We start from the raw sequence: 25002 nt of genomic DNA, 5'->3' as shown, positions 1-25002 counted from the left end.
AGCAGATGGTGAAGAAGAGGGAAAGGCGGAGAGGATGGAGAGGGAAGAGAGGGACGACGTTTTCTACATTTATAATATATGATAATGACGGAACAATCACGATGGACGCAATGATTGGCTCATCGTGTATGCGAATTTAATCGCGAAAGTTATGTCAACCTAAGACGTAAGATGTATTTTGTATGTATATACATAGAAAGAAGATAGAAGAAGATAGAAGAAGACGGAAGAAGAAGAAGAAGAAGAAGAAGAAGAAGAAGAAGAAGAAAAGAAGTACACTAAAAAAAAAAAAAGAACAAGAATAAAAATAAAAGCTAAAGATGTGGAAAATAGAGAGGATCAGAATAGTTCTCATATCCTCGAAAGAGAAAACATAATTCCTACGAGGATCGAATAAGTCATTCTATGAAGAAAATTTGTTTATCGAAGGAAACGAACTTGTCATATTTTATTTCGTTCGGCCTATCATCATTTAAATATTGGCTTTCGCGAAAGTGAGAAATATGTATACGCGCATTTATTTAAAAACGCGCAATCGTTTAGCGATCTCAAACGGAATAAACTAGCTGCAATATATATTATAATGATTTAAGGATATGGTCTCGTCTTTTGTTTTCAGGGTGAGATATTTGAAGGCACACCCCCACGTTTCATTGTCCAGTCCTATGTAGATAAAATTTATCTCGTAATCTACGCATTACCTACATGATAAAAGTTTTTTATGTTGTTCCATTACGTTCGCACGTACATTAATATCCTGTCCGCGCTCGTCCAAGTATGTTATTTGTTTATTTATTTATTTTTTTATTTTTTATTTTTATTTTTATTTTTATTTATTTTTTTTTCTTTTTTTTCTTTTTTTTTACTAACATTTAATCAACTTCTCTATAATTCTGCGAATAACCTGATTCTGTTAATGCATTTTTTCTTGTTTTTTTTTCTTTTTTTTTACGTTTTTCTTTTCTTTTTTCTTTTCTTTTCTTACTTCCATCGTAACACGAGAAACGAATTAATTGCGTTTGTCCACGTCTCTCTCTCTCTCTCTCTCTCTCTCTCTCTCTCTCTCTCTCTCTCTCTCTCTCTCTCTCTCTCTCTCTCTCTCTCTCTCTCTTGTTCTTAATCTCTCTTTGTCTCGTGTATACGTGGACGAAATGAAAGACACGTTCGATTCTCAACGAGGACTTGCATTATGTCAATTATTACAAGGAAAAAGCCAACATAGTTATTAACAGAAAGAACTTCGAAATGAGGTGGATCGTCCACACCGTTTGGAAGGTACGGCAACAGGTACGAAAAACATGCAACACGCGTTGGTGATGTACTTTGGTCTGGACGCGATAACATTTTTATAATCGGCCAACATTTATGTATATTCGTTCGCGAATATATTATACAATATTGAAGGAAATATACTTTTTTTTCTTTTTTTTTTTGTTTTTTTTTTTTCATTTTTTTTTCTCTCTAGATTGAATCTGCATTGCTCACGTACATTGGAACATCAAGATAATACTCTCGTCGATTGTATTAGCACCTGCGAAGAAGTTCCAGCTTTCGCGTAGAAGAATTAGAAGAGGATATATTAAGATTTTCGGAGGAACCTTACTATATATGTGTCTTCCGCTTTTTTTTTCTCTTTTTGCAAATTCCCATTTTTCGTATCTCCTCGAAACGTAAATAAGTATATTTGGAATAACATCGTTTAGTTTCTGTCATTGTTCATTATTTCTTTTTTTCTTCTTCTTTTTCTTTATCTTTTAATTATTTTTTTCTTAAGGAGATAGATCTCGCATGGTTTTTGCGTCAACGTCGCGAGAACTCTTTTACTTTCTTACCGTTGTCATTTTTATTATTATTATTATTATTATTATTATTATTATTATTATTTTTCTTTTTTTTTTCTTTATTATATCAGGGTGATCTTAAAAAAATTCTATCGAAGGTTTTCTTTCCCTCTATAATAACATCGGCAACAAAGCCGATCCTTCGTCTCTCCGTCTCTTTCTCTCTCTCTCTCTCTCTCTCTCTCTCTCTCTTTCTCTCTCTCACTCTCTCTCTTTCTCTCTCTCTCTCTATCTATCTATCTATCTATCTATCTATCTTTCTCTCTCCAACGTGAAATGATAGACGAGCTAGAATATGCTTCCCAAAAGATTTTACGATCGATTACCTGCCTGCGTTTATATGCCTCCAGCGAATTTTAGCAGCGATTACATAGCGATGGCAATGGCGGCAGCGGCGGTAATGGCACCAGCACCAGCACCAGCACCAACAGCAGCGGCAGCGATGGCAGGACACATCGAAGTTCATCGAACTTGACGAAGGAATCAGCGAGTCATCGTCGGCCTTCTCTCTCTCTCTCTTTCTCTTTATATATATATTTATATATATATATATATATGCATATATATGTATATATATATATATATGCATATATATGTATATATATATCCCATAAATGTTTAATCATATTTTATCTTTTTATCCTGCACTCGTACATACGATCGGTCGTAATAAAGTTGCATTCGAACGTTCTGATCGCGGAGCTCGTTATCGATACGTCGTCGGAATCCGCGTCAAATATCGTAAGCGGAGAGGAAGAAAAAGAAAAGATGTATTTTTAATATCGGCGGTGTAATAAAGGCAATAGCTCACTTGCCCAAGCCAAACTTCATAAAGATAAGCTCTTTGCCTTTCGAGAGAATATCTCCGCCTGCACTGGCACCTGCCATTTCTGTAAATTTTTGCATTAGATTCGGACCCGTACTCTGCTGCTGTTGTGGCTGTTGCTGTTGTTGTTGGCCTTGCGGAGTGTTCGGTGTGGTTTTGCTTTGAGCAGTTGGAAGGACAGTCGGTATACCCCTCATTGGTTTGCTGCTTGGCTGTGAACTCTGCATCGATGGTCCTTGGTTTTGTTGACCATATCCTTGATTTGGTTGTTGCACCTGCTGCTGCTGTTGCTGCTGTTGCTGTTGATGCTGTCCCTGTTGTTGTTGTTGCGGTTGTTGATACTGTTGTCCAGCTTGCTGTCCAAAACCTTGTTGACCTTGTTGCGGGTATCCCTGATTTGGTTGCTGATAATTCTGATTCTGTTGATTCGGCTGTTGTTGATACTGTTGATTCGGCTGTTGCTGACCTTGATAATCGAGCTGCTGTTGCGGTTGCATGTGTTGTCCCGGAGTTTGCATGCCGCCTGGCATGTTACTACCAACGGCTCGATTGCCCACGCCTCCCCTCCCCTTCCCCTGAAAACGAAACGTATTACGTGCTACTGTTCACCAAATTTAACCTTAATAATATTTACAATGAGCGTAAAATATTTTTTCACGCTCATTAGAATTTAACATAAACATTTATTTTTCTTTCTTACGTTCCTTACAAGTTTTCGTTAAGCGATCATAATATTATTATTAAAAATCGCTTTAACAAAAATAAATGCATGTAAAACATAACAAAGAAATATCCATACGTTCATGTAAAACTATAATGAGAGTATATAAGATTATTTTTTATACTCAATGTACACGTGTATCTAAGTATAAAATACTTTGATACGTTTGTTTTCTCATTTCTTCTTTCCTCCTCTCTTTAAATACCAATACCTACGAAATTCCTTGTGGTATGCGCGTTCTTCTTTTTCCTAGTTAAATATACATATGTATACATATGAAATTAAAAAACCTAAAAGGAACGGAGATTCAAGGAAGAAGGAGAATAAGTGCTATGTGAATGTGAATGCCATAATATGATGATGTTAATAATGTCGATTGCTCGTCGGATTTTGTTGCTGCCGACGATCGTGATGTATTCTGTTGAATACGTGTAAGCGTATGTTTATTATGTTTCGTCATGCTATTAGTGCACATACAATTAAGCATAATAGCGACGCACAGAAGCCGTGATCAAGAAAAAAGAAAAAAAAAAGAAAAAGAAGAAGAAGAAGAAGAAGAAAAAAAAAAATAGAAAATAAACGGACAAGCTACGCAAATAGAAACGTATTTATCCTTAAAACGTTCAAAAATTAATGTGACGATAGATACCCTTTCGAAATTTGACATAATCGTTCGAATGATTATGTAAATGATGAATCGTGATGTTTTTTGAGAAAAGAAATTCGATTATGGGATGTTATTTTGAATCAATAAGTGAACCTATCGATCTCGTTAAATCATCAAATTTTTTTTACGATAAAAGCATTTTTTAGTTTCCCATAATATTAAAGCATAACTATCGAGAGTTCCTTGTCAATTCATGTCAAATTAAAAAATAGACAAAATTCATATGACCTTTTCCTTCAACTTTATTCTTAAAAGACATGCAATATCACGCAAGCAATTATTTATATAATTTGTTGATATTTCATATAGTCTTGCCACTTTGAAATAACAAAAGTGTTAGATTGAATCAAAAAATTATTAAGGGATTTTCGAAAAAAAAAATATATATATATATCTAATGATTTAATCTGCAATACAAATTTCGAAATTATTGATTTAAACGATAAAGTAAATATGTGCACACGTGCGCGCAAATACACATTTAGAATTGAAATATGAAACATAAAGATATTTGAACAAATTTTTTGATTTTTTTTTTTATCTTTTACAAGAAACTCCCCTTAGTCGTGCCCAAAAATGAATTATGCAAAATCAGAAAGTCGGATTATCGTACATAAAATTTTAATAAAGTGCATACACAAGATGGCCCAAGTAAATTGTGTTACACATTATTTTTATCGAAACTATTACAACTATCGACTTGTTCTTTCCTTTTCTTTTCTTTTCTTTTCTCTTCAACATTAAATTGAAGTGTCAACGTTGTTTTTATTTGTTTCGATAATAATAAAGTGTAACGCTTTAAGCTGGCCACCCTGTATATTTTTCTTCGAGTAGAAACGGCATATTAAGCAAAGAAAGAGAGAGAGAGAGAGAGAGAGAGAGAGAGAGAGAGAGAGAGAACAAGAGAAAAAGAGACGGAATGTTTCGGAAGAGGAGGGCACTCACCTGCTGTTGAAGGTGGGGTGGAAGGGGCCCTTGTTGATGGGCACCCATGACACCACCGCCGGAAGGCAAGTGACTGGGCCCATGCTGATTAGACGTGGTTACAGTCGTATTGCTATGGTGATTCGCTTGTTGGTACGCTAGATGCGGTGGATTGTTTTGTTGTAGTTGATGTTGTTGGTTGTTCATTAGTGGTTGTTGTTGTTGTTGTTGTTGTTGTTGTTGTCTAGAGTCTAAGTGACAGACAGGGACAGACACAGGCACAATGCAGGCATCTAGCAACAGAGAAGAGAACAGAACCGTGTTGTCATTTATGGCTCATTTACTATTTTTTTTTTGTTGTTGTTGGTCTTTTTTCTTTCTTCTTCTTCTTCTTCTTCTTCTTCTTCTTCTTTTTTCTTTTTTTCTCTTTTTTTTTTTAGGGTTATTACAATCGCGTTTAAAAAGATTTCGAACCTATGAACGAATTAATGATTCAATGATAAGATATTTTATCGAACGTCAAATCTTCTCCAATTGTTCTCATTAAATTAATGTTTGATTTTTAATAAGAAAATGAAATATTGGCCGTAATATTAGATTATAATTAAAATACTTAGAACATTTAGCGAGAAATAATATTTAAATGGAACTTATGCGAAACGAACTTTATGATATGAAGGACGTGCGATCGCAAATAACATTGCAAACATGATAAATATATATATATATATATACACATATATATATATATATATAGATTTATATATAGATTTGGAATATAAGACGAATATAGAGAAAGGCAATTAAATGGCCAGCATGACAACACGACACGAACGACAATCATGTGACACGACGACCATCGACCAGTTCAGGCACACAAAGAGACAGACCATGTCGGTATATATGGAGTATAAACGCATTATTTTATAGTACATGATCGTGTTGTATAGAATCCGTTTACAAGTAAATAAAGTGTATACATAATACGTTCGTATAATAGATAGAGAGAATAGGACAGATATGTAGAGAGAAGTACGGAGCTAAAAAAAAACTCTCATAGAGCAAAAAGAAACAAAAATGAATATATATATATATATATATATATATGTATGTATATATATATATATATATATAAATAAATATATATTTACATATATATGTGTCTGTGTATATAGTATACTTAAGTAGAGAGAACACTGAAAGCAGCTTAGTGTTTTATTGCGCATAAATATTGCCGTGTGTATGAGACAGCCTATGTTTCCAAGACAATTGATCGATATCAAAATTCAACGATCCAATGTACAAGTGAAAGATCGTGTCAAATTTCTCTTATCACAAGCTACTACACTCCGCGAATTTGCAATCTAATTTCTTAGCTATAAAGTGCAATTAATGTGCGATCAAACGGTGGAGCCGAAGTCTGAGATTTAAAAAAAAAAATGTTTTCGAAACAATATTGTTACCCATTAATCTCTCATTTATTAGATATATCTAGATCGTCATAATAATAATAATAAATTATAATAAATAATAATAATAAATTAAAATAAATAATAATAATAATAATAATAATACAATTATAATCGCAGCTAGATTGCTTGACGAAATTCGTGTGACCCTTTAGCCTGTCGTCTTGCACATCTAGTTTCGTGTCTTGTGTTGCTTGCCGTTTTTCTAATCTGATTCATAATAAAATTACTTGAACTTAATCGAAAAGAAAAAAAAAGAAAAGAAAAGAAAAGAAAAGAAAGAAAAAAAATATATATATATTTAACTATTCTATCAAACCGATCTTTTATCGTAATCGTCGGATCGGCATTTAATGTTTAATCGATTATTCATAAAGAAAGCTTTATTCTGCTAATAGAGATAGCATATCGGTGATAAGATTTTTCGAATTGAGAGCAAAAGGAATCGAATCGTGTCGCGGCATATTGCGTTACAAGGAGTATAATCAACGTAATAAAAAGTTAATAAAATCGTTTCATAGAATTTTACCTTTATTACGGCGGTGACCAGTTGGCGGAGGTTCTCGTGGTGGGGGTGGTGGACCTCTCGCACCGGGTCCTTGACTTTGTCCCGGTGGCCTTCTACCTCCTTGAGACGGTTGACCCTGGTTAGATGCTTCTATGAGGAAATTACTTGGCACTAAACCGCGAACTCCGTTAAGTTCGCCCATATAAAATCCATCGGAGTCCATTTCACCATAAACACAAATTTCATTGCCAGCATGAAACGGTAACTCGACTTGCTGGAATAATTGAAGGAGAAGAAAGTTGTTAAATAAAATTGAAATTTCTCGATAATCTTTAGAGAAAGAGAGAGAGAGAGAGAGAGAGAGAGAGAGAGAGAGAAAGGAGAAAAAAAACGAAAATTCAAACTACCGCATCCGGATTAGGTGAAAGTTCCTGTGGATTATAATCGTACATCGCTATCATTTTCTTCATAGGCATACTCGCATAGATATCTCCCCATCTTTCATTAGATCCAGGTCCTCGTCTATTAGGTTGTCCTTGACCACCTTGATTTTGATCTTTTAATTCTTCAACCATATTATGCGGCACGTATCCTCGTCTACCACGACATTCGCCCCAATAAAAACCATCGGCATCCTTTTCACCGTATACCTATACAAAGAAAGGTGGTATTAAAAGTATAATCGATGAAGGATTATTAGAATCCATTATAAGACATTATTTTATCAAAAACCTTGATGGTGTCTCCCTCAGAGAATTGTAATTCTTCCTCGCAGGCATTGGGATTTGGTGACATAGTCGTTGGATCGTAATCGAATAATGCGATGAATCGGCGTACCCTCTTATTCATTTGTTGAACACCACTAGCTGGATGAACGTTACCACCTTGAGCTTGATTTACTCTTGCGCCATATATCGGTCCTCTCATCCTTTGATTACCTAAACGATCAAATAATTGAATTTATTCTCTCTCGATGCAAACGATTTGAGGTATGCTTATGATATACATATATATATACCTGTTTGATCGTAATAAGCATCCTGAGGTCTACCAGGTCCTCCCATTCTAACCGATCTATATGCCCCAGGTGGTCCTTGAGGGCCTTGAGGACCATATCGATGATGATGCGGTGACATTCCACGACCTCTTCGAGATGGATCATCCTCTTCGCTATAATTGGCTTCGCTAGCAGAATCCTTTGTGATTTCTGGAACAGCTAAAAGAAATTAGCTAAAGAAAAATTAGCTAGATGTGGTAAAAAAAAATTGAAAAGAAAAAAAGGAAAGATTAAAACAGACGAAAAAGAGAGTAATGGAGGAAGTGCGAGAAATAGAAAGAGAGAGAGAGATAGAGAGAGAGAAAAAGAGAGAAAGGGACAAGTTATCGCAAGGAGGAAAGAGTTTCTCACCCATTTGAGAGATGCTCTGTCCTGGAAATATTTCCTTGTCGGAGAGGTTTTCATCTGTTTCAATGATTACTTGACCATGTACATCGACTCTGGTACCTTGTCTTCTCATGTGCGATGGAACAGGTGCAGTAGGATATCGCTGAGCAACTGCCATACGATGACGGTTCGGATCGTCCTGTTGTATGACGCTTGTTTGTTGTTGTTGTTGTTGTTGTTGTTGGCCTTGATCGAGCATGTGTGGGGCACCATGCTGCAAATGAGTACTCGTACCACCCCGAAGAACACTGCAAGGTATCGCTGTAGCACAACTGTCACCCGATTGACTCTCCCTACTCTTCGTACGGACTGTTATGTGTTTTGGATTCAGTCCCATAAGTTTGTGTATGTCGACCAAAGCGTGATCACCGGTGGGACTGTCAACGTCGGTGACTTTTTTTCCATCGGCATACACCGCGTAACCGGTGACGGCCGAACCGTTTAGGGCAACAGGCTGCCAGGTCACTAGCAAAGTGCCGTCCTGCGGTCCAGCCTCCACCTGTGATTGCGTCATACTGATATCAATTACTAACATACCATCGAGAAAATAATAAAACGTATCAAAGTGCGTTATTAACCTGGATATCGACCGGAGGATCTGGCAATCCTTTGGGCAATGTCTTAAAATGGACATGACAGGCAAAATTGTTTACCGCTTGTGCATTTTGATCCTCAAAATGTGTTGCTCTTAAATTTTTCGCTTTCACCGTCACCCTGTAAATCGTTGAGGGTGCCAAACCGGTGATCGTATGTCTATAAACTCCTGGCTTCACGGTCCTGACTTCGACGTTATTCACACAAACTACGTGTTGATGATTACTATTACTTGGCAACCATGATATCACAGCGCTTGTTGCTGTTACATTGGATGCTTTTACGGCAGTTGGACCCAAAGCAATATCTTTGCCGATTACCATTGTGCATGCTGCATCCCTTGATGTTCTTCTCGAATGCGTCACTGATCGTACGCTTATTCTGTGGGGCTAAATTAACGAAAATTAAATTGCATTATGCTTGGATTGTTTTTTGAAATACCATAAAATATATCCACATGCGACAAAATTATTTAATATTGTAAATGTTTCTTTTTTACGAACCCTAGTAGAATCAACTCCCTCGACCAATGCCCTCGTTCTTTCAGTAGCTTTGACGGTAACCTTCAGTACACCATCCACGTAGACATGATAGGATTCTAGTTGATGAGGATTTTCAGGAGCGGTCCACCCAATCAGGACACTCTTGTTGAGTTGTCGTTCGAGAGTGAGGTGCTGCGGCGCCGGAACTAGGTCCGAAAACAGGTAGACTTCTTCAGGAGGAAAAAGACAAGACGAGCCTAGCTGTAGCTAGAAACCTTTCACTACCTATCTCTCTAAACGAGCCTAAATCCAGCAAATACTTAACGTCTGTGCAATATTCAGATATGACAGCACCAGCATAACAAATCACTTTGTGTGTGCCATATGTTGATTATTAATTTCGAGTATTCTTGTGTAAGCAAAGTATAGATACTTTGTGCATTTTCAATCGTTTTGAAATATGCACTTTTCACGATGCATACAAAATAACGTACAGATATTAAAAAAAAAAATTTTTTATATATCAAACACAGAAATATAGAAATCTGTCAAGCTTACATATATCGATCTATCTCAAACCGAAATCTATAAATCAAAAAAAAAAAAAAAAAAAAAAAAAACTGAGCTTCAAAGAAATTATTTAAATGTGCCGAGTAAAAAAAAAAATAAAAAATTAAAGAAAAAAATAAATAAAACCCAATTGTGCTAGATTAATTATTTCATCCTTAAATAAATACATATTTACTTTTGAAATGTACACTTTCTATCATTATCAAATGAACCATCAAATATATGTATATATATATATATATATATATATATATATATATATATATGTATATATATATATATATATATATATATATATATATATATATCGAAAGTAATGTGCTAATCGTGTTACACTCAAAGAAAATCTACTTTACATTGAAATGCGCAATGCTACCAGCTCTATCTCATAATAATATTATACAAGCAAAATATTCTATACAAAAATAATTTTATAGAAAATTATGTATATATATATACACAAATAAATATATATCATCATGTATGTATATATCGACATTTTATATGCAATTTTTTTATTGCAAAGCCATAACATTTACAAACCTGGTGGTTCCTGTTCGTCATCTTCCGCAATATTGTCTAATTCAGCATAAGCAGATAACTCAGCTTGTCGATTTCGATTTCCTTCTTCTAAAGCTGCTAATTCTAGATCGATGTCCTGCAGATAGCACTACAACGAAAATAATTTTTTTTTGTTTTATGATCTTTTGATCATTCGATTTTTTTCACTAATCATAATAGTCACTATTGATTATCGGTGGTAATATATAAATATATATAAATATATATAAATAATATATAAATATATAAATATATATATATATATATATATATATATATATATATATATATATATTACCATCTATATATGAGTTCACACACGCACGCATACACGCACGTTCAATTGTACACGCATACAGACACAGAGCCAGACACTTGAGTATATATACGTGAGTCTCACATTGCTCACTTGTGGAATATTCGTTGAAGCAGAATCATCGACGTCTCTAAGGCCGAGGACAGCTTGATGAAATTCCAACAGATCTTCACCGATTAACTTTTGTACAAAGTTAGCGGGTACGAGACCACGCCTTCCATCGAGAGTTTCAGCGTCAAGGAAACCATCATCGTCTGGTTGACTCCAAACAAGAAGATAATCCCCACCCTGTACGGGTAACTCAGCTTCTGGATTTTCATTAGGCGAATGCTGAAAGGGCTCATAAGTGAAGCGAGCTATGTAAACGTAACATCTACCCTTGCCAGGTATATCCAACATGTCGACTTGACCTTCAGATACTATATTTTCATTGGTCAATCTATCTAAAGGATTAGTAAGTATACCAGTAGGGATTTTTGGCATTTGTCTTGGACCAAGAAAATGGTGGCCCGTTGTACTTGTCGCCGTTGGCGAACTAGCTCGCAAACTTTGTTGTATTTGTTGAATAATCGCTTGTTGTTGCAATTGATTGGCTTGCGATTGAGCAGATAGTTGTTGCATCGCTTGTAAAGGATCTCCTATTGCTTGTAACAAGTTTCCCGATGTAGTACCTATGAGAAATCGCATAAAACGTCCTGGTTAATGCGAATTACGATTTATTCGAAATATGAAAATAATTCAACGTAAGAACGATGAAAAAGGACTACTCACCCGAGCCGACGCTCGAGGTGCCGAAAGCATTGGTCCCGACAGTAGAATAAGTCAAGCCGCTTGTAGCATAGCTACTTTGAACGCTCGAATAAGGAAGAACGGTTTGAGAAACGCTCGTAAGCGGCCCTAATGTTGAATGGAAGGATGCCGTCGAATATGGTGCCAACGTTGACAAGGTAGTTTGCGTGATATTCGACGGCGGAACCGAATAATTAAGGTGAGACAGTTGAGGGTTGAAAGAAGCTCCTGAACTGTATGTCCCATTGGGATGCGTCGACATTGATAAATTAGGATACGTCGTAGACTGTTAACAATCGTGTAAAGAATTCCTCTTTTTTTTCTGAACATTTCACATATTTTTCTTAAGATAAATCAATAACTTACCTGTTGAGAACCATGCTGGCTGCCATTTAATTGATAACTTTGCGCAGTCTGAGTTGGCTGCGTATAATGAGGTATCACACTTTGATTCGACGCTGTCAGGTACGAAGTCGAGCTTGGATGTTGTTGCTGTTGAAGCGGTTGCTGATAAGTTTGCGTATGCGGATAACTCTCTTGATACTGATTACTTGTGAAGTGTGTGTGCGCTTGTTGCTTTTGTTGGGAGGGCAAGGCTCCCTGAGGATGAGAACTCGACAAATCCGTTTGTTGTTGTTGTTGATATTGCTGGAGCTTTTGTTGAAAAGCAGGCTGCGACTGACTAGTAGAGAGAGATGGTGCTGGAGGTATTGGTTCGCTATAATGATACGGTGGCCCGTTTGGCGTCAACGGCGGACAACCAGGCATCATTGGCGTCAATGGCATGGGCGACCCTGCATACTGCATTATGCGAATAAAATGTGTTACAAATTAAATTTAGAAGTTATCTATTATTAATAAGAGAATCCAGTTGAGGCACAACCGGGACACATATAGAAAGTGTGTAATTAATAAATACAGTTACACTGAATGCGATTAGTCTGCGTACATGGCTCATTTGCGTGGGCATCCCCAGATTAAGAGCATGTGGATGAGGAGGGTGCTGATGTTGGCCCAAATTAGGAAGGTTCTCCGAACTGGATCGAAGAATACTTTGCGTGGCCGAAGGTTGCTGTGTAGTTATAGTTCCTCGAGCATGATCCAAGTCGTGTAACATTCTGCCGGCACTAATTTTATTTTTATTTTTATCATTAATCGTTTAATCGTTGAACGAATAAACCAACGTAATAAGTACAAAAAAAAAGAACGGTATAGATAGATCTACGTATACTATTATCGTGTACACGTAAAATTTGCTTTATGTACCTGCTACTGTCTTGTTCAATCTTTGCAATAATTCTATCAATTTCAGAGCCAGCCGGAGGCCAAGTGGATGTTGGTATTCCAGATGTAACATGACCAACACCTGGGCCACGAGTTCGAGCCCTTCTTAAACTCGTCAATTCCAGCGATAATTCCTCATGCTTCACCATTTGCAATTCAGTTTTTTTCTCCAACTCTCTGATTTTCGACTGTAGTGCTTCGACTGATTCTGGTCCTTGGTATCGACCTGCTATCTTTTCACGTAATTGATTCTGTGCTTCCCCGTATTGTCGTTCCAAATCTGTCCTCCGAGCTTCGGTTTCTCGCATTTGCTAAACAAAGTATATACCTACGTTTATATATATATATATATATATATATATATATATATATATATAAATATTTCGAAAAGATTTCTTTTTTCTTTTCATCTTCTAAAAAATAGATTTCTATGTTCAAAATATCGATCGATGATAATTACTTTTAAATCGATATAAATTTACAAAGAAAAAATATTAAAAATATGTTTAATCGTGCATCATGCGTTGTGCTAATGATTCGACGTTATCAAATATTTTCAAAGTTAATGCAACATCGATAGACGCAGAATGGACACGTGAAAGGTCGGTCGAATGGTCGGCACATATGTACATATATGTAACATTACCACATCAGAGAACGTCCTAAAATCGCGAAAAGAAGAGGGGGAAAAGAGAGAGAGAGAGAGAGAGAGAGAGAGAGAGAGAGAGAGAGAGAGAGAGAGAGAAAGAGAGAGAGAGAGAGAGAGAGAGGAGAACGAGTGAAGAGGGGATAGGGGAAGGAAGAGAAGCTTTGGCTCGATTTCCGTCGAGTACAAGGCTGGACTCGTAACCGCTTTTAATAACCCGGAGCGACGTCTAGTTGGGAATGTGATGCAAAACGGAAATCGTTCGTGCGATATTAATAATGAAAGAAGGAGAAGGAGAAGGAGGAGTAGGAGGAAGAGGAGAAGGAGGAAGAGGAGGAGGAGGAGAAGGATAAAGGAATGGGGGAGGAAGAGGTGGCTTTGTACTCAGAATGCCCGCGGCTAGAGAAACACAAACTTACGTGCGACATAATCTCGGATAGTCGTGTACGATGTTGTCAAATCGTGAGATCATCAAATCTTAAGGGTTAGAAAAAAGAAGGAAGTGGGAGTAGGGGTTGAAAATTCTTTATCGCTATATTTTTTTACGTTGCTGTGATTTACTTTGTTAGAAACATAATGGTACATGTATTTATAGGTCTCATGACCTTAGTCTAAAACTCTAACATCTTATTTTACATAGATACATATATATATATATATATATATATATATATATATATCACATATATGATATAATACGTATTTATCATATGATACACACACACACACATATATATATATATATCATATGTGTATAATATGTATATATACTTATAGATCGGATGCTTGAAGAAAGAGACGTACTGACCGGAAAAGGAAGAAGAAGAAGAAGAAGAAGAAGAAGAAAAGAAATAAAAAAAGTGCAGGAAGAGAATTACCTCGAGGATGGACTCGAGAACTGGGTCCTGCATGATCGCGGAGGTGGTAGCCCCGACAGCAGATCCGGTAGCCTGCAGCTGCGGAGCCTGAGGTGCCGTGGAAGCGCCACCTCCAACGCCACAGCACTGCAACATTTCTGAAGTCTGAGACCCTTGTCCGTCGTTATCACGGCTAGTCCCTATCGATCTAGCATGTATCTCTAGCTATCTTAATTAATTGCCGGCTTGCAACAGCGCCTGCCACTTTCTACTCGCTAGCGAGTATGTATGTACATACTTTGTTTTTCACATGCGATTTCAAAGATGCCAAACTAAAATGACTTTAATACGTTCTCATGGACGAAGATCCTTTGTTTTGTTCTTCAAACTCTCTTTATCTCAACGAAAAAAAAAAAAAAGATTTTATTGTTATACTCTTTCCCTTTTTGTATTTTTATATATACAGTATATATATATATATATATTTTTTTTTCTTTTTTCTTTTTGTTAATTTTTGTATTCTCTCCGCCCTTCTCTTTCTACATTTGAACTCTTTTTTAACCTTTATTATTATTATTATTATTATTATTATTATTATTATTATTATTATTATTATTATTATTATTATTTTTATCATCATTATTGGTCCACGTGTATGTATCCAGAGTTTTATCAAGATGTAATATATAAATAACTGTCAATCGAGTCGCGCACAATCACTGCAAAGATCCCTCGCGTAAGCTCGCACAACCCTCTCAATGCCGTTTTAAACGAACCAACCCCTTAGCGTATTAACGCGATATAAAGTGAATTCCAAGAATTTAAAGGAAAAAAAATCTGCTTCGATCGTTGGCAACAGGTTTTTCATAGGTGTAATTCGATTGATTACGAATTAACCCCTATTAACTTCAATTCATTCTCCTAATCTTTTGAATAATACAATTCATAATATAGAGAGACACGAATATCTTCGGTATTGAATATTCGTCACACATGTATATCACATTTTAGATTATATTCTTTTTCTTTTCTTCTTTTCTTTTTTTATTTTTATTTTTATTTATTTTTCTTTTTCATTATTATTTTTTTTTTAACTCTGCGATTACGTACGAAGCAGCAGCAACAAAATAAGGACAAATAGAAGAATAAGAAGAAGAAGAAGAAGAAGAAGAAGAAGAAGTAAAAATATTTAAAGCCAGAATAAGCGTCGATAAAAAGAAGATTCATTTCGTTCGGTCTCTCGCTTCGGCCTACTAAACGCAGATAAAACGAGACTACCACAATACTTACATGCATCTCTACTCGTTATTCTTCCATCCGATGATTTTTCTTTGAATGCGCCTTACGCGTTAAGGCTTATCTACATTTAATTATTGTCGACTGTAGTGTATCCCTTCCTCCCTGTTGCCGGACAACCTAATAATTGGTTTTTTCTATTTTTTTATCAACGTTTGCACAAACCCTATCCAAATAAAATAATATGTGATAATCGTTTGTACAAGTATCCCGATAAAACGAGCTTTCATTGTTTTTATATTACAGTACAAATAATATTTCATAGAATGAGGAAAAAAGTTTTATAATTCGATCGAGTGAATTATCGAAAAAGAAAAAAAAATATAATAGTAATAAAAAAGAAATGTAAAAAAATTGAGAAAGAAAGAGAGAGAGAGAGAGAGAGAGAGAGAGAGAGAGAGAGAGAGAGAGGGAGAGAGAGAGAGAGAGAGAGAAAGAGGGAGGGAGAAAGAGAGAAAGAAAATACACGCGTTCGTTCGTTTCGTCCACATCAACGGCGTTTAAATCGCCTTTCGAATTATCGATTTTATTCTTACTCGGTGCGTCACACGATTCTTATTGCCACTGATTATCCTATCTCGTTATAACTACGACGTTCGAAGAATATCTTACAGTTTTGTGTCGAACCTTCCGAGATTATTCGTCTTCGGTAAGAGAGAGAGAGAGAGAGAGAGAGAAAGAAAGAAAGAAAGAAAAAAAGAAAAAAAAAGAAAGAAAGAGAGAGAAAGAGAGAGAGAGAGAGGGAGAGAGATAAATAGACGAAAAAAAGTAGCTCTTGAATCGATCTAATCTGGCCAAGTGGAAAAGTCGACGAATTTAATAGGCAAAAACTGTTCTCTCTGCTCGAGACTTTAGTTTTTCATTTTTTCTTCTGTTTTCTCTTTTATTCTTTTTTTATTTTTTATTTTTTCTTTTTTTTTTTTTTTAAATGACTAGTGACGTAATAGACACTATAAATTGTGAAATATCTTCACGGCGAGACAAGCTCGACCACGCTTGAATTTTATCGGTTTGTCTCGTATTCTTTTTTCTCTTTTTTACCGTTTATTTTTATTCTCTTTTATTTGTTAATTAACGACGTTCGAAAAGTGATTAAAAGTGATTAAGAACGAAACGAACGCAATGGTATTTTTTCTCGATATAATAATGATCGTTAATGATAGGTCGTCCAGGAAGTTTTCGAAAGTGCATCCGACCCACGCAAGTACGCACGCAAGCACGCACGCACGCACGCACGCAAGTATGCACGCAAGTGTGCACGCATGCATGCACGCACGCACGCACGCACGCACATGCACACACGCGCGCAAGCACCGTTTCTCACAAAGCGACGATTCTTCTGAGAAATCGATATTGCGATTCCGGATGATATTCGGTGACATACGATAAGAGATAATAAAGAGGAGAAATAACCAATGAGACCTTTTCTGCCACTAATCGAAACTTTTCTCTTAGCGTTTAAATGAAAGTAAAAAAGAAAAGGAAAAAGAAAAGAAAAGGAAAAGAGGAAATCGCGAACGGATTTATAGCGGGTAATTTTTCGAAGAAAAGAATTTTAGGTAGATTAAGGTATAATGCGATAAAAAAATCGAAAAAAAATAAAATGAAGAATTATAATAATGATAATAATAATAATAATAATAATAATAATAATAATAATAATAATAATAATAATAATAATAATGATGATGATGATGATGATGATGATGATGATGATGATAATAAAAACAATAGTAATAATAATAATAATTAAAATATCTAGCTTGAAGAGGGAAAACTAAGAGAGATTGTCGGAACGTGATTTGAGACTAAAAGATGGAGAGAACGAATGAAAAAAAGAGAAGAAAAAGAAGAAGGTGGTGGGAGATGGATGGATGGTTAGATGAATAGATGGATCGAGAGTGTACGAAGGAATTGTGAAGGAAAATTTAATGAAAAAGAGAATAAAAGTAATAAGTAAAATAGAAACGAATGAAAGAACGAAAGTAAAAGAAAAAGAATTACAATCGAGAAAAAAAGATTACAATTGAGTTACGATAACTCGACGATAATTATATATGATTCTAGTAACGATAATTAGAATTGTAACGATAGGAAAGAGATTCATGTGTGATAGATTAAAGATCGGGGACACGATAAAAGATTGGTACGGCACTGCTTATTGATCTCACTACCAAAGAGATACGTGTAGAGTGTACGCGTAATGCAGGCGGTGCGCGCGAGGACGCGCCAGCTGAACGGCGGAGGTTGAACGTAGAGTGCGCGCGTTGTGTCCACGTTTTAAAATCGTAAAACCGTCATTGTCATCGGTCATCCACGAGAGTTAGGATGGATCGAAAAGAAAGGACGAAAAGAAATGAACTATCAGCCAAAACGAAAATATACGAGAAAGGGATAAGGAGAATGATAGCGACAGTGGGGATAGATGGTGATGGTGTCGGCGAAGCCAAGTGCCAACACTACGATATAGTAGAAGCAACCCTCCATCGTTTCCTCCGCCGTTACCTCCGCCAATTCCACCGCCATACTGACTGATTTACCCTCGGTCTCGGACACGTCTCGAGTTCGCCGCCGTCGTCGAGACTGTCGCGTCGCCACGCACAGTGGAGCAACGAAACGCCAGCGCTCGCTCGCTCGTTCGTTCGTTCGTTCGTTCGTTCGGTGCTGCTGAAAGACCCGAACAACCCCTGAGCGACGTTCGATAAACGCGCGCGCTTTATCAGAAAATATTCCTTAGCTCATTTTTAAAGAGCTATGATTTAAACCCATCAATACGAGAATCACCGGGACCATATTCCAAGGAAGATATAACATCGAGCAATCTTATTTCTCACCCCCGGTATATACGTGGTATATGTATTCCCATAAGAAAGTTGGCACACTTATTTTCAATCCTCATTTCGTAGCTTCTTTCCGTTTCTTCACCCTTACCATCTTTGCTCTTTTCACGACGACGGCGACGGCGACGGCAACGGCGACGGCGACAGCGACGACGACGACGACGACGACGACGACGACGAAGACGACGACGAAGATAACAACGACGAATCGACAACGACAACGGCACGCGATAACACACGACACAGCACGCACACAACACGCATATGCAGCACAGACGAGGAGACACTTACGATGACCGTATCGGAAGGATAGTGGCAGGCCAGGACTGCTGCTGCTGCTGGTGCTGCTGCTACTGCTACTGCTACTGCTGCCAACGAGCAAACTCCTCGGAACTCGCGAGCTTTTTCGCTCGCCTATCTCATCGTCCGTACACCCCCAAGATCTCTGTTCGAGCGTGGAAAGCAAGCGGGAGGGTGGGCGGTCAGGACCGCTGGAAAACGGCGAAGGAGGAGGAGGAGGAGGAGGAGGAGGAGGAGGAGGAGGTGGAGGTGGAGGAGGAGGAGAAGAAAGAGGAGGATGAGGAGGAGGAGGAAGTGCTCCCTCGCCGACGGATCGCGGGAGAGAAAAGGTGGGGGATCGCTCGTTCTCGTCGTCGCTACACTGTCGAGAGGGGTAGCTAGTGGAAAAGCGAAAGAGGGGCGTCGACGAGCATGGATATGGGTCACTTGGCGATCGATGCCGATAGAGAGTGTCGCTGCGTTCTTCGAACTCCCTTTCGATCCCTTACGTCATTTTCTCTTTCTCTCTTCCTCTATTTCTTTTATCTCAATTTCCTTTCCCTCGCCCTCCCCACCTCCATCCTCTCTCAACGCCCTCACAACTTTCGCACTTCCTTGTGCGTTAATTTTCCTTTTTCCTTTTTTCCTTTTTCAAAAGTATCATCAAATAAAACTAGATAGAAGCTTTGCTTTTCATTCCTTTCTCATTGTTAGCCCCCTCCCTTCAAATATGGCGGTGATACTTTATCATCACGTTTTAGTTTCATAAACGTGCGACATCCGGCTGGTCTACTGACTTAACAGAGTGCTTCCGTACGCATCTACACGAGGGTGTAGCTTTCACAAAAGACCAATCAATACGCGCGAGACGATCTACCGATATCTCGCCCTCGCCATTGCCCTCTCGCTACCCTCGTCCTCGATCTCTCTCTCTCTCTTACATATACACACGCATACACGTGCGCGCGCTTACACAGCTACCTAGCGGTGCTATTGGTCTGTTTCCCCCTCTCTATTTCCTACTTTTTCACCCTACTCTTACTCTACCACCCATTTTCACAACCTATTCTTTCTCTCTCTCTATCTATATCTCTCTCTCTCTCTCTTTTTCTTCTTCCCGTTCCAATCTCTTCCCTTTTTCCCAAAATATCATTCTTTCTTTCATACATCCTTTGCAGCAGGAAAATCGCTGCGAAATGAGAGACGTGATACGAGAATAAGTGCCGACGAGTCACTAAACCTATCGCCGATAATAATTAAGAGGTAGACGAAAATTCATTAGTCGACGAATTCCTCCTCGTCCTTCTCCCCCGTTGGCCCATTTGCTATCTCGTTCATCGTAGTAATTCGGAATAATCGTTGTTGAGAAAGTCAGGGCCGTATATTATTTTCAAATATATATATATATATATATATGCTCCGTATAAATAATTTTTATCATGTTCTAAAAATATTTTCTATTTTGTCACATATTATAGATTTTTATGATTTTAATTATCAATTACCTTGATAATGATAGTATTTAAAAACGAATCGGTTTTACTTTTGCGTATAACCGTGGAACGTGCTTTTCGAGAAGCGGCACACGATTTCCCATGGCTAGGGAAAATAGGGAAAAAAGAGAGAACGATGTTCTAATTACGGCACTGCTTCGGGCGCAGGCGTTTCGATGATCCGACGACGTCACAAGTTTCTCCCTTTCTCTCTCTCTTTCTCTCTTGTTCTTACGCACACACATACACAGGTATAGTCTGTTATACGCTTATCAATGAACGTACGACGCCTACGGCAAATACCTGTTCCCTCTAGTGGTGAACCGGTCGACCCACCCGTTAGCCTTGTCACTACTCTCGATTCCCGTAGCACCCTTGCTTTTCTTCCTTCTTCTTTCTTCTTTTCTTTTTCTCTTTCGTCATCATTGTTTTCACGTATACGACAATACGAATCACGATGCCTTCTGAACTTTCAACCAATGATCGACGATGAATCAAGCTTAGTCAATGTACGTACTACTCACCTATCTACCTACCTACCTACCTAACTACCTACCTACATACATAGGTATGTAGGTAGGTAGTTACTCGTCATACATACAATCATCCATAGACACACACCCACATACTTATGTCTTGTTATTAAAGTGCCGTTGATTCTGTCATCACAGCACGCATCTTTCCCATTCACCATTTCGATTCGAGCTAAAATCGATCGCAGTCGCTTTTAAGTACATATGTATATATAGATATATCATAAGAACGCTAGTATTCCTATTTAAAGATTTTTATTATACATAAAATCTCTTATACGCGCTCGCGCGTTATTTGCATTTTTCTTTGTCCTTTTCCTCTTTTTTTTTCCCCTCTTTTTTTTTCTCTAATAACATCTCGATTCTAATCTCTTTCTATCTCTTTCTCTCTCTAGAGTTAGGCAAAATATTAATCTTATCTAATTGGAAATCTGATAAAAATGATTAATAAAAGAAAAAAAAAAAGAAAAGAAAAAAAAAACGAACAAACGAATCGCCATCGATCGTGTAATTTTCAGATTTTCTTTTTTTTTCGCATTTTGAGAAACATCTTTTATTTGTTCAAACCTGTCGTTTTATCTTTCTCTCTCTCTTTCTCTCTCTCTCTATCTCTCTCTCTTTCTCTTCCTCTTTCCCTTAACGATATATACAACGTCTTTGGTTCGGATTATGTAAGAAGAAATAAAGAAGAAAAGAAAGGGTAGAAGGGAAGAACAACTAACATGAGGAACACTAAACAACAGAGACGTAAGATACGTACATACACACACACACACACACACACACACACAAATGATTTTTATCGGTGAACTTTATATGCTATCTTTATCCATCGAATCGTCATGAAACTAATATTGTTAGGTCATTTCGTTTTATCGACAACAACGGTACTCAATCAATTTGCTGATAACTGTAAATGAATATAACATGCACGATTTTACTTTTTTCGATAGCTTAATTTCGGAACAATTACCTCGATAGCTTATTATCGGTCCGATAATGATTCGAGAAACGTCGCATAGTATGAGAATCTCTCACAAGTGAAAAAAGTGTTGTGCGTTAATAGGAATTGTATCATCGATTAGAATTTTTTTCTTTTTTTTTTTTCCTTTTTTCTTTTTTTCTCTCTCTTTTTTTTTTATAGATATAAAATAATTTTCCTTTCGTTTCTTTCTTTTCTCTTTTCTTTTTCTCCATATTTTACTAATAAATTTCACGTCTATTTATCAGATGATACTTTGTACTAGAATTTTTCATTGAATTTATATCTCTAACCTTCCTGATCTGTCTATGTATCTATTTATTTATTTATATTTTTCTTTCTTTTGGTTTGGTTTTGTTTTTTTTTCTTCTTTTTTTTTTTTTTTTTTTATAATTTATTACTTGACCATTTTATGAATATTCTGACAGAAAGACTAAACGACAAACTAGTACAACTTTTGACTTATGACAATATAAAAATATTTGTACGATTAGAAGGAATATATATCTATACTTCGTTGAATGAATCACGTTAATAGAAATAAACAAAATATTCACGTGGTAAGGACGTGATAGATGCGATGGTTTTCAAACGATAGTCAATTGTAAAATTCAGGAGCGAAAATAAATAGTTCATAATTATGCTAGTTTCGATTTTTCAAGCTTAGAAGTCAAATGAAACGGATTACTGGCAGATTGTTTATAGTGTAGGATCTGAATACGTTCCTGGTCCCGATCACGCGTGTTTTTTTTTATTTCTATTAACTCAACTCATTGAACGGAGTATATTTAAATAATATATCAAATATAATATATATATTCAAATATAATATATGTATTCAAATATAATATATTACCTCGTAGAATGTTTATTCTTTCTTGCAGGTTAAATATTTATGGGGTTTCCATCGATGGTAAAGAAGAAAATAGATCATTTGTTATTTTGTCAGTGATCATTTGTTGTGCACTATAACGATTATTGCAAAGGTATATATGATTTTTATTTTATTATTATTAATTATTTAGTATGCGAATCAGACGGATTGTCCTAAAAAATATTTAAATACTTTTAACAGTTCGTATTTATGAAATTTTTCTCTTATTCTTTCTTCCTCTCTCACCCTTTATCCTCTTCCTCCGTCCATTTACATATACTTCACTTAATCTTGTAATTTGTAATTCGTGAACAATAACTTTTCATTAATAATTTTAATAATTGTATTAATGCGATTATATGAATTATTTTGTAAAAGTATATATACTGTTCAAATATTTGTTCAAGCGATTAATACGAACGATAATATTTTTCTAGAATGAAACTCGGACATACGATCGAGGATTCAAGAAAAAAGTATCCCGAACTTACGGAAGAACTTTTGGAAAAGTTGAAAGAATGGGTACAACAATGCAATCTTTCTGATGTTCCACAAGAGCAATTGGCAATCTTTGCACAGAGTTGTTATTTTCAAACGGATGCTACATTACGATGCATGGAGACTTATTACAGAATAAGAACAAACACTCCGGAATTTTTTAGCAATCGTGATATCAAATTAGATAACTTGCAATGTTCCCTGAAAGTACTGTAAGCTTTATTTGCCTCTTCTTCTTCTTTTTTTCTTTTTTCTTTTTTTTACTTTACCACGGCTGAAAGAGAAAATATAACTTTTATCATATTCATCGTAAATATACTTTACGTCTTTCATTATTAATAATACACTCTGTACTTACGATAAATTATGGAATAAGATTTTTTTTTAGATATAACAATTTTATTGAAAATTGGTTAGATATTTATAAATATTTTTACGTGATATCTCTACTGTGATACTCGTAATGTTGGTTACGTGCTAACAATATATTATATATATTATATATGTATATATGTATTGTAAAATTCTTTAGGCTTTCTCTTTATGCACGAACATGACGAGTGCATTGAACTCTAGTCGTACATAAATACATATTATATGTCATATATGTACATCTATATAAAATGAGATAATTAAAACATTTCATTATGTTATAGGGAATTTGTAATGCTACCTGTACCGGATCCCAATGGATATAATATAATTTTTCATCGACTGGCAGACACTAAAGCAAGTAAATATTTCTTGAATGATGCTATAAAATTAATGATGATGACCGTGGATGAGAATCTTTACAACTATGGCTGTTCACCCGGTTATATTTTTCTTTTCGACATGGCCGGTGTTAATATAGCCCATTTAACGAGAATATCCATTGGCAGTATTCGAAAATTATTTGAATATGTGCAAGAGGGAATGCCAATTAGATTGAAGGCTATTCACGTAATAAATGTCGTTGGTTTTATGGATAAAATTCTTTCAATCCTGAAGCCATTTATGAATAGCGAAATCCTTGAAATGGTAAAATTTTACGAATAGAAATGTATATTTTTCTTTTTTTTTTTTTTTTTTTTTTTTTTTAAAGGCCAATTAATATATCGCTGAATCAATTATTTTTTACAGTTACATTTACATACCGGCGAGATATCGGAAATTTACAAATATATACCACCTATGTGCCTTCCAAAAGATTATGGAGGTGAATTGGACTGCATCGAAGTACTTCATGGTAATTCGAATAATATCGAGCATCAACATTTATAATATCTTATAATCCATAAATAATATTATTTAATAATATATACATATCCTTATTTACATATATACGTATGTACGTATTTGTTTAGGGGAACATTTACGTAAGCTGGAACAATTGAGAGATTATTTCCATGAGGAAGAGACTATACGTCAGAACTATAATACCTCGATGAAAAAAGAAAAATAAACTATGATGTTATAATGGGTTTTTAATAAAGACTAAAAAAAAAAAAAAAAAAAAAAAAAAAAAAAAAAAACAAAAAAAACAAAAAAAAATAAATAAATAAATAAAGGAAAAAAAATGAGAAAAAGAAAGAAAAAAAATTGTACCCAAGAAATTTTTTATCATCGAAGACAATTGTTAATCAAAGACTGTATTAATATATAAATAGGATAAACGATCTCATATTTTAAATCATCGTTTTTTATATTTTTGTTCATTTTATATATA

At 35.9% G+C, this 25002-nt stretch overlaps 2 protein-coding genes across 33 annotated transcripts; one reads left to right on the top strand and one right to left on the bottom strand.

Moving 5' to 3' along the window:
* Window positions 1-1368: 1368 nt before the first annotated feature.
* On the bottom strand, window positions 1369-20931 carry LOC124952708 (RIMS-binding protein 2-like). Of its 19 annotated transcripts, none has more exons than XM_047502993.1 (18): window positions 17970-19491; window positions 15790-15915; window positions 14521-14646; window positions 12979-13307; window positions 12662-12839; window positions 12079-12513; window positions 11695-11998; window positions 11008-11594; window positions 10590-10716; window positions 9498-9706; window positions 8979-9383; window positions 8365-8899; window positions 7975-8172; window positions 7689-7894; window positions 7364-7606; window positions 6978-7230; window positions 5001-5272; window positions 1369-3242 (listed from the first exon to the last, which is right to left on the bottom strand). In XM_047502993.1, exons 2-18 carry the CDS (start codon window positions 15793-15795, stop codon window positions 2649-2651), a joined length of 5007 nt encoding a protein of 1668 aa, XP_047358949.1. In that variant the 5' UTR covers window positions 15796-15915; window positions 17970-19491; the 3' UTR covers window positions 1369-2648. The 19 variants fall into 19 exon arrangements, with proteins under 19 accessions (XP_047358949.1, XP_047358951.1, XP_047358952.1 ...); XM_047502995.1 differs by having other exon boundaries at window positions 18301-19491; XM_047502996.1 differs by having other exon boundaries at window positions 18336-19491.
* Window positions 16280-24966, top strand: LOC124952710 (alpha-tocopherol transfer protein-like). 14 transcript variants are annotated; one of them, XM_047503016.1, is made up of 7 exons: window positions 20185-20916; window positions 21620-21687; window positions 22807-22908; window positions 23234-23506; window positions 23951-24314; window positions 24417-24522; window positions 24641-24966. In XM_047503016.1, the coding sequence occupies exons 4-7, from the start codon at window positions 23235-23237 to the stop codon at window positions 24736-24738; spliced, it is 840 nt and encodes a 279-aa protein (XP_047358972.1). In that variant the 5' UTR covers window positions 20185-20916; window positions 21620-21687; window positions 22807-22908; window position 23234; the 3' UTR covers window positions 24739-24966. The 14 variants fall into 14 exon arrangements, with proteins under 14 accessions (XP_047358975.1, XP_047358973.1, XP_047358969.1 ...); XM_047503015.1 differs by having other exon boundaries at window positions 21617-21687; XM_047503019.1 differs by lacking the exons at window positions 20185-20916; window positions 21620-21687 and adding an exon at window positions 16280-16444.
* The last annotated feature ends 36 nt before the right edge of the window (window positions 24967-25002 follow it).

Source organism: Vespa velutina, chromosome 10 (genome assembly GCF_912470025.1).
Source record: "Vespa velutina chromosome 10, iVesVel2.1, whole genome shotgun sequence".
NCBI classification, from domain to species: domain Eukaryota; kingdom Metazoa; phylum Arthropoda; class Insecta; order Hymenoptera; family Vespidae; genus Vespa; species Vespa velutina.
Note: the sequence above shows the minus strand (reverse complement) of the source record. Positions and strands in the feature narration are given on the sequence as shown.

Excerpts from the sequence above, each read along its gene's own strand:
- LOC124952710 (XM_047503019.1), top strand. The coding sequence starts at position 23,235 with ATGAAACTCGGACATACGATCGAGGATTCAAGAAAAAAGTATCCCGAA. Across the intron at positions 23,507-23,950 it reads CAATGTTCCCTGAAAGTACT|GGAATTTGTAATGCTACCTG; the intron begins GTAAGCTTTATT and ends ATTATGTTATAG. Across the intron at positions 24,315-24,416 it reads ATAGCGAAATCCTTGAAATG|TTACATTTACATACCGGCGA; the intron begins GTAAAATTTTAC and ends TATTTTTTACAG.
- LOC124952708 (XM_047502992.1), bottom strand. The coding sequence starts at position 14,655 with ATGTTGCAGTGCTGTGGCGTTGGAGGTGGCGCTTCCACGGCACCTCAG. Across the intron at positions 7,607-7,688 it reads CTGAGGGAGACACCATCAAG|GTATACGGTGAAAAGGATGC; the intron begins GTTTTTGATAAA and ends TTCTTTGTATAG. Across the intron at positions 5,273-6,977 it reads TGGTCACCGCCGTAATAAAG|ATGCCTGCATTGTGCCTGTG; the intron begins GTAAAATTCTAT and ends CTCTGTTGCTAG.